General features: G+C 44.6%; 2 protein-coding genes across 2 annotated transcripts in view; one reads left to right on the forward strand and one right to left on the reverse strand.

Moving 5' to 3' along the window:
- LOC139910014 (protein NLRC3-like) overlaps positions 1 to 10,154 on the forward strand; it is a 305,613-nt gene that overhangs the window by 99,197 nt on the left and 196,262 nt on the right. The window lies entirely within an intron of this gene.
- Positions 3,040 to 10,154, reverse strand: part of hdac5 (histone deacetylase 5) — a 50,905-nt gene continuing 43,790 nt past the window's right edge. Inside the window, exon 8 of the mRNA XM_078284955.1 lies at positions 3,040 to 3,228. Within this exon, the coding sequence (XP_078141081.1) occupies positions 3,040 to 3,228 (189 nt within the window). The remainder of the gene's footprint in view (positions 3,229 to 10,154) is intronic.

A 10,154-nucleotide genomic window follows, 5' to 3' on the forward strand; every position in this document is an offset into this window, starting at 1 on the left:
TTACCTGAAGCTCCGTCAAAACTACAACTAGTTTCAACTTTTCTGACGGACGGGGCCGTCGACACGCAGGTCTGACCCAGACTCAGGGGAGACTGTCTGGTTTTTAACCCACTCATGGGAGCATGGCCTAACTAACACTGTAGGCTACATACTGACACACATGGTGCAGGACTACCGGTCAGGAGACTAGACCCTATACATAGCAGACTACATGTACATTCATCATTCAGTCACTGTGGTCTCCAGGTTGCAGTAGAGCGGATGGTGACAGTAACTGCAGTATTGCAGCTAGAGATGAATGGGATTACAGACAGGTTGTGCCAACAGACCTCAAGCGCTCTGTCTGTAGATCTGTGGCTCCTTCCTCCTCTCTGGTCCTTCTGTGTGTGTTCTCTGCTTCGCTAGCTTGTTAGCTAGCCCCCCTGGTGCAGCAGGCTAGCTCAACAACACAACAAGTAATGGCCTTTGTATTTTCTTTTCTTTTTTTTTATATCAAACTCCCATGACTTTTCTGGAAAACAGAGTATCTTTCAGCTCATGCTGCACCAGGAGGCGTAAATAAAACCAGTGGGACATTAGCTGCAGCAGTAGGCGGTTCATACTTTTGAATGATCGCTCCCCTCATTATGCCCCACCCTCACATCCTGTTTAAACTGTCAAATTACTGAAGCAAAATGCTCTAACAATTCTGTTTTATTGTGACTTTAACATGAAATGAGTCAAAAGAACCACAGTTTTTCCGTCTAAGTAACATTAGACTAAAGCTCAGTGGAAAAGACAAGAGGTAAGAGAGGAGGAAGCTAATATTAGTTAGCTACTAGACATAACAGACAGTAGAGACAGCAGAGACAGTAGAGACAGACATAAGAGACAGACATCAGAGACAGTAGAGACAGTAGAGACATCAGAGACATCAGAGACAGCAGAGACATCAGAGACAGTAGAGACAGTAGAGACAGTCATAAGAGACATCAAAGACAGCAGAGACATCAGAGACAGTAGAGACAGTAGAGACAGTAGAGACATCAGAGACAGCAGAGACAGTAGAGACAGACATCAGAGACAGTAGAGACAGCAGAGACAGTAGAGACAGTAGAGACAGCAGAGACAGTAGAGACAGTCATAAGAGACATCAGAGACAGCAGAGACATCAGAGACAGTAGAGACAGACATCAGAGACAGTAGAGACAGCAGAGACAGTAGAGACAGTAGAGACAGCAGAGACAGTAGAGACAGTAGAGACAGCAGAGACATCAGAGACAGTAGAGACAGTAGAGACAGACATCAGAGACAGTAGAGACAGCAGAGACAGTAGAGACAGTAGAGACAGCAGAGACAGTAGAGACAGTCATAAGAGACATCAGAGACAGCAGAGACATCAGAGACAGTAGAGACAGACATCAGAGACAGTAGAGACAGCAGAGACAGTAGAGACAGTAGAGACAGCAGAGACAGTAGAGACAGTAGAGACAGCCGAGACAGTAGAGACAGCAGAGACAGTAGAGACAGCAGAGACAGCAGAGACAATAGAGACAGTAGAGACAGTAGAGACATCAGAGACATCAGAGACAGCAGAGACATCAGAGACAGCAGAGACATCAGACACATCAGAGACAGTAGAGACAGACAGTAGAGACAGTAGAGACAGACAGTAGAGACAGTAGAGACAGTAGAGACAGACAGTAGAGACAGACAGTAGAGACAGTAGAGACAGTAGAGACATCAGAGCAGAGCAGGATGTCTCTCTGTGTGTTCGCTGACTCTCTGCACAACAACAGGCTTTGCTTTGTGATGTTTTTTTTGGGCCAAACATGTTTGATTGGTAGACATCTGGAAACACTCAGCCCTGGGTTGCCACGGTTACGACCAGGAGACGGACGGATGGTGTAAATCCGCCCCTGCCCCTCTCCCAGCGACATACACTGGAAATGCAAGGCATGATGGGACGGCTGGAAGCGAGTCGGGATAGGAGTCAGGGTCAGAACTAGGTCTGTGTGTGTGTGAGTCCTGGTAGAGGTCGAAGGTCATAGGTGGTAAAGCGTCAGGGGGATCGTCACGGTAACAGCTTTAACAGCTGGCTCATGTCCAGGAGTCATTTCCAGTGTGAGCTAGCTGCAAATAATATCCTGTGCGTTGGTTTTATCACCCCTGCAGTGCCAGATGGGCGGGGCTCGGACAGCGTCAGAGTTGTAAATGACAATAAAGTTTTCTAAATTCACTTTCAAATGTCATGAGATTGTCCAAACTCTCTGCTGCTCCTGTGATAAACCCCACCCATCTGGCACCTGGAGGTGGTGAAAACAAACATAAAAACAAATGTAAAACAAATCCCTTCCACTTCTCTCCTTTGCACTTCTCTATCTTTCCTGATCACTCCAGGGACAGGGGGATGTTTGATGTGCAGTGTGGTGCTGTGACCTCTGACCTCTGACCTCTGACCTGCTCTATACAACACAGAGCAGAGAGAGAGAACTGAGCTTCAGTTAATCCTCAGAAACACAGAAACAGGTTCAGACATGGAACAACTGTTTACTGAGCTCCAGGTGATACTCAAGAACAAAATGAAGTCTGGACCGATGCTCATATTCAGCTACTTCTTCATGTGTTCTTAACTGGTATGAACACCACAGAAGAAGAGACAGACAAGTCCATCATGTTAGATAAAGTTACAGGATCTGGAAGCGGATTTGTTTTGACACAGTTACCAAAACTCTGTCCAATAAACAAGCTGCTTGCGAGTCATGTGACTTTTGCTTCCAAGCCTGGTTGGCTTGTGATTGGCCAGTTTGAACCTAAATGAACCAAATACAGAAAGACAAAGTGAAGTTTCCTCCAGCTGAAGCACTCTGGACCTGAGGACCTGGAGGAGAACCGCCGGTCTGGAGGTCACGGTGCCTCCGGAGCCGTAAATCCCGCCTCCTGCCGGCCCCACATGTGTTTTCTCCATCACGGCTGAACGCTGCGCCTCATTGGCTCAGAGGTCAGCGCCCACCAGGCTGAGAGGAGTATGAGAACCTCCATCTGCTGCCATGTTGAACATCACTGGACCTCTGCTGGACCGCTGCTGGACCTCTGCTGGACCGCTGCTGGACCTCTGCTGGACCGCTGCTGGACCTCTGCTGGACCGCTGCTGGACCTCTGCTGGACCTCTGCTGGACCGCTGCTGGACGTGTTGACGGCCTCTGATGGAAACGGTGTGACTGTTGAGGACTTCATTACCCAGAAGCCCTGTGTGGTGAGGTCAGCTGAGGCACTGTTACTGAAAAGGATCAATTCAATTCATCAGTAACTAATAAACTGATCATTAATTAGGTAATTAATTATATGTGACAGGACAGAATCTGTACTAGGTAGCACTTCTAAACTGAACTGAACTGAACTAAACAGAACTAAACTAAATACTATTAAACTGCCATTTGTTGGATGTATTTACCCAGAATGCCTTGCAGTATGGTGGTTTGAGGCAGTCGATAGAGTGAATGCAGTGGGAGGTGAAGTGGACCTAAAGGAAGCCACCCAGGCAGCGCTCAGAATAGACGACAGGATGCCGCCTCTCTCTCTCTCTCTCATTCTATTCCTAGCTCTCTCCCTCTTTCTCTCTTTTCCTTGGTTTCTCTCTCTCTCTCTCTCTCTCTTTGGGTTTACCTCACTTGACCTCTCTCTCTCCCTTTCCCTCTTTCTCCGTCTCTCTACCTCTCTATCTCTTTGTCTTTTTCTTCACCTCTCTTTTGCTTTCCTTACATCTGACATTCTTTCTCTTTTTAAGTATCTCAACCTCTCTCTCTCTCTCTCTCTACCACAAACCTCACAGATTCAACCTCTACCTCTTACAGTCACTGTGGATAATTGAAGTAAAAATATAAAATGTAAATGTATAGAGGCCTGGTGATGTCACCTCCTCTGGCGGCCATGTTGGAGGCCGCCTGATTGTGTTTCTGTCTGTTTCTGACTGAACTCATTTCATCACTGATCCATCTGATTGATTTAGTGTTTAGATAATGTCAGCTTGTTAGCTAGCTAACCATAGCATCTGATCAGCTAACATCACTGTCTTGTTGTTAACACATCCGATTAGCACACTAGCTAACATATCTAGTAGCAGCTAGCGTTAGCGTGTTCACATTAACATCAGTGTGTTTGCCGGCTAGTTAGCTAGCTAACAGTTTGTTCAGGTTAACTGAGCTGACTCTTCTCAAGCTACAACTCAGAGTGTTTTGGAGTAGAGACTAGGGCTAAAGACAAGACAGTTTACTGTGTCACAGGAACCAAATCCACCTTATCACACTATTCACTTTTACTGAGAACGTTACTGAATGGATCTGCAGCCACACCACAACAAGCTGCACCAGCTGCTCTCTGCTTCTAGCTGCTTCATACAGATTTACACTTTATTAACTAACACACAGTTCTACAGATTTACACTTTATTAACTAACACAATTCTACAATGTTAATGGAGCTAAACTGTAAAACCTGCATTGTAACTGAACATTAGCATGTTTAAACCAGGAAGTGGGCGGAGTCTTGGCTGCATGGATGGGTGTGGCCTATCTGATTGACTGATGATGTCAGCGTCCATTCTCCATTTACATATGGCCGACCCCAGGAGGTCAGGGTTAACTCATGGTGACAAATCAACATCAGACACACACTGACACACACTGACACACACACACACACACACACACACACAGCTCCTGGTGGTTCTGCTGTATTTAGGTTCGTAAATTAGAGCGTTCACTGTTTCCCCCACAGAGAGAGAGAGAGAGAGAGAGACAGAGAGAGAGAGAGAGACCATCCTCGACGTGGCAGGGTGACGTTGCAAATCTGAAGACAAACCCTGAGGCTGGCTGAGAGACAACCACAGAGAGAGAGAGAGAGAGAGAGAGAGAGAGAGAGAGAGAGAGAGGAATGTATAACACTCTGTTTTAACACACTTTTTTTTAAAGAGTTTTAACAAAACCTTTATTAGACGATGCAGTCTGCCTCACACATCATCAGCACCTCCTCTCTCCTCCTGCAGACTGCGCTCACTGTCAAACTCCTCCAGCTCTTCAGTCTCTTGTATTATTATTAATATTCATACTCTGTTAACACTCTCGCCCCAGTGAAGCCTCTGTTCCTCTACTCTTCCTCTACTGTTCCTCTACTGTTCCTCTACTATTCCTCTACTGTTCCTCTACTCTTCCTCTACTCTTCCTCTACTGTTCCTCTACTGTTCCTCTACTCTTCCTCTACTGTTCCTCTACTCTTCCTCTACTGTTCCTCTACTGTTCCTCTACCCTCCTCCTGCTCACACAGACATGTCTGCCTGGAAAGAATGCTCTCTCTCTCGCTCTCTCGCTCTCTCTCTCCTCCTCCTCTCTGTGTCAGAAACAGACACACATATTGGTTAAATTAAACTGCCACGGAGAGAGAGAGAGAGAGAGAGAGAGAGAGAGAGAGAGAGAGAGAGAGAGAGAGAGAGAGAGAGAAGGGTTTGCATTCTTTTCCATTGAGGTCAGTGTTTTACTGCCTCTGACCACTGTGCTGCACGGGCCTGCTGAGTGTGTGTGTGTGTGTGTGTGTGTGTGTGTGTGTGTGTGTGTGTGTGTGTGTGTGTGTGTGTGTGTGGACAGAAAAGAAAAGTCTGTAATGGATAATCAGGAAGGAGAGAAAATAAAACCATCAAAGCTTCAATATTCTGTCAATATTCTGTCGGCTCCACAGGATTTGATTGCGTTTACTTTTTGGACTGGGAAGAAACTTTTAAACACCCTACATTCTATTCTATTCTATTCTATTCTATTCTATTCTATTCTCCGGATGACGTGTCAGCGTCGTCTCACACTGATGACATCACAGATGAGGGATGCTACTGGCTGTTTGTCTCTGTGGAGAAAGTGAAACCGTCACTGTCTGAAGTCGATTTCAATTGATTTAATTACAGTTTTTTTTCCAGTTGGTTACAAGCCTGTCTCAATGCTAGACTCACTTCTTCAAAACTCTTCTCACTGTCAGCACAACAGAAGTCTCTGCGGACCAAACTGTGACGACTCTTGCCTCGCTTTAACACAAAATGCATCGGTTTAACACAAAAGACATTCAGCGACCACAGCTTTCCAAATTCTTGAATTCTTTTCTCTCTCAGAGTCGACCAGCAGCAGAGCCAGGTGTATCTGCAGCCCGTTCTGCACATGCTCACATACTCTGTTCAGAACTTACATTTACGTTCAAAACCTAACATGCATTCAAGTGGACAGCAAGTTGCCATCCCATTCCATTGAAATACATTCAAAATCCTAAAAAAAAAAGATGGTTATGGAGATAAATAGTGAAGAATTATTGATTGAAATTATGTAAATGAGACCAACCACAGGTGATTCCCATCTCAGTCCCATCTCATTACAGCAGGTGTGATGTGGCCGGACGCAGGAGACCGGGTGGACAGTAACATGATTTGTATGTTTTGTTTTTTGAGCAAACTATTACAGTTTTGACTTTTGTTTTCCTTACAGCAATTTTCATTTACTCTAGTTTATTTTTGAATTACTTTATGGCAACAGCAACAAAAAAAAAGCACATTGAAGCTTTTCCTGTTGTCCTGTTGCATTCCTCTGACTTGTTCCTGTAGTATACTGTAGTACATTCTATAGAGGGGTACCATTCTCACTGTGTTTGTAATGGGAACTTTGTTTACTGTAAAATAAGACAATGTACACATTTCTTATACAATTAACAATAACAACAAAAAATATATATACACACAACAAAAACCTAGAGAGCACAAAATGATTTACTACATCAAAGATTGCCATAAAATGACGCATCTACTGTAATGCTACCTGTTAGTGTTTTTTAGGTAATTGTGTTATGAGTGACAAAGTGTTGCTGTTGGAGAAAACTAGTGCCGGTGTTTTGGTAGAATTATTTGATTTTGACAGAAGTATGTAGTGTTTTGGTAGTTTTGGTGTATTATGGGTGTGAAATGAACTGTTGTGCCAAACTGTGTCGGTACAGACAACAGGGTGAAGAGTTCTGAAGAAGTGGAGTCAGTACTGAGAAAAGTTTGTAACCAACTGTAAAAAACTTTAAACTGGTTTAAATGGAGCTTAATGACATGTGACTGTGTGAATTGTTGGGTATTGATCACAATATCAGAATGCTATGTGATCATTTACACACACACACACACACACACACACATTATCCTTAAATAAGCAGAGGCAGACGGTCGGACTGATCCACTCCAGCTTTCACTCTTCCTTGATCTTGGTTTCTCTCTCTCTCTCTCCTCATTTCCCCTCCTCTTGTCCACATGTTTTTTGGGGGGTTGTTTGTTTTTTTCCCCTCCTCTCTCTGTGACCCTTCCCCTCTTTTTTTTTCTTCTTGGTCTTGTCACTTCATCATTCTATCTCTCTCTCGCTCTCTCTCTGTGTGTGTTGGATCATTTCTCTCTCTGTTTTTTCTCTCCTTTCTCTTCTTCTTCTCCATGCTTTTCTCTAGGCTAACCAGTTTTTCCTTCCCTCTTTTTTCTCTCCCTTTTTGTCTGCAGTCTTTCCGTTTGTTTAAATCTCCTCCTCCTTCACCGTTTATCTCTCCGCTCAGCAGCCAAACACTCCTAGCTTCACGGTTTTATTTTTACTCTTTTTTTCTTCTCTCTCTCTCTCTCTCTGCCCTCCCCTCATCCTCTCTCTCTCTCTCTGCCCTCCCTTCATCCTCCTCTCCTCCGCCGCAGGACTGGGAAGAGGAAAACGTACGAAACAGGAAGCAACGGGTAGAAAATAAAGCAGGTTGGGGTTTAAAAAAGAAACCTTCATCCCCTAATCTCCAGTCCTGTATCCCTCGACTGCATTATCTTCTACATATGGACTCCTCTGCTGCATTGTTTAAATATGTAATAATGTCTTTACTGCTTGGTCTAAAACTGGGCGATACACTCCCAAAAACATCCTGTATGAGAGCTGAAACAGAGACGCAACGTTGAAATGACGTTTAGCGCTCAGTGGGAAGTCTTTATGTGACAGAAAACACCCAGCAGCAACATATAGGCCGCTAACATGCTGTATGCTAACATGTTAGCATGTGATGAGGAAACACCCAGCAGCAACATACAGGCCGTTAACATGCTGTATGCTAACATGTTAGCATGTGATGAGGAAACACCCAGCAGCAACATACAGGCTGTTAACATGCTGTATGCTAACATGTTAGCATGTGATGAGGAAACACCCAGCAGCAACATATAGGTCGCTAACATGCTGTATGCTAACATGTTAGCATGTGATGAGGAAACACCCAGCAGCAACATACAGGCCGTTAACATGCTGTATGCTAACATGTTAGCATGTGATGAGGAAACACCCAGCAGCAAAATACAGGCCGTTAACATGCTGTATGCTAACATGTTAGCATGTGATGAGGAAACACCCAACAACAACATACAGGCCGTTAACATGCTGTATGCTAACATGTTAGCATGCGTACAGCACAGAGAGAAGCTAGCCACCAGAGACACAACCGATGGTTTGGTGTTTCTCCTGTCCCAACATGCAACAGGGAAGTTGACAAACCAAACAATTTCCCAAAAAGTCGGTGTAGTCATTTAGTGTGGAGACTAACCACTAGCCCCTAAACCCTAACCGCTAGCCCCTAAACCCTAACCGCTAGCCCCTAAACCCTAACCGCTAGCTCCTAAACCCTAACCACTAGCATCTAAACCCTACCCACTAGACCCTAACCCTAACTGCTATAGCTCCTAAACCCTAAGCACTAGCTCCTAAACCCTAACCACTAGCCCCTAAACCCTAACCCTTAGCTCCTAACCCTAACCACTAGCTCCTAAACCCTAACCACTAGCTCCTAAACCCTAACCCTAACCCTAAACCCTAACCACTATAGCTCCTACACCCTAACCAGTAGCATCTAAACCCTAACCACTAGCCTCTAAACCCTAACCCTACTAGCCCCTAAACCCTAACCACTAGCCCCTAAACCCTAACCACTATAGCTCCTACACCCTAACCACTAGCCCCTAAACCCTAACCACTAGTTTCTAAACCCTAACCACTAGCCCCTTGTCCTTGTGGAGAAAGTTCTTCTCAAGTCGTCTTGGAACGAACTTCTGATGAAAGTGAACAGAGAAGCTTCCAGACAGTTTGACTTTGTGTTTGACTCAGTTCAGTTCTTCATTTCCATCTGGTTCAGTCTGCTCTGTACTGTAGACTAAAGTGCTGTTTGGAGGTGATGAGAGGTTCTCCCAATGAATCTTGGGGCTTCCTATTCATTCTCATCAGGATAAGTCATGCTTCCTCAGCTGGCAAGAAACTTCTGGGATCTTTATCTTTATCTTTATCTTTATCCTATCCAGATCTTCATCTTCACCCTCATGTTCTTTTGTTTTGGAACTGGTGTTTAGATTTTGCGTAAAACACACGACGGGACACAAGAACGCCAGCTGAGACGGCCTGCTGTAGAGTTTGTTTGGGTCGACTCGGCGCTCCACGGCACATGGTTGCCTTTCTCTGGACTAACCGCCGACCTGAAGCGACGCCCTGTAATTTCACCACATGTGGTCAGTGTGTGGAAGCGGCACATGAAGAGTTAACCTCTCTCTCTCTGAACGTCTCTCCTCTCTGCTCTGTTTTCTCTCTCACACTCTCACCACTCCTAGCATGAGTTACAGTCCCCTGTGTGTGTGTGTGTGTGTGTGTGTGTGTGTGTGTGTGTGTGTGTGTCAGACACCCCCCCTCATTCCAGCTGGACTGAGAGGTTTGTTGGAAACAGTTGTTCTGCATTTCATTGTCAGAAGTGGAAAGCGAACCAAACTCTCCCACTCCAGTCTAAGTTACTTTGCTGAAATTTGACTACAGTATAAATGAAACTACTGATGTAAAAATCTAGTAAGTAAGAATAAAAAGACTGAATGACTGAGTTACTCAAATACAGACATTGTTACATATGATCTCTACCATGTGATGTAAAAAGGATGAGAGGAGAAGAGATGAATATGTGAAATGAGCCTGTTGTTATTGACTACGATGAGTCTGAAATGTATTTTATTATTCAATCATTCAATAAAAAAAACAATTGTTCCAGTGGGGAAAAAAACCAAAATGCCCATTCCTGTTACTCAACAGTGTTACTGCACTGATGTTTCTTCTGCTATTATCCATT

The sequence above is a fragment of the Centroberyx gerrardi genome, chromosome 7, assembly GCF_048128805.1.
Source record: "Centroberyx gerrardi isolate f3 chromosome 7, fCenGer3.hap1.cur.20231027, whole genome shotgun sequence".
NCBI lineage: Eukaryota > Metazoa > Chordata > Actinopteri > Beryciformes > Berycidae > Centroberyx > Centroberyx gerrardi.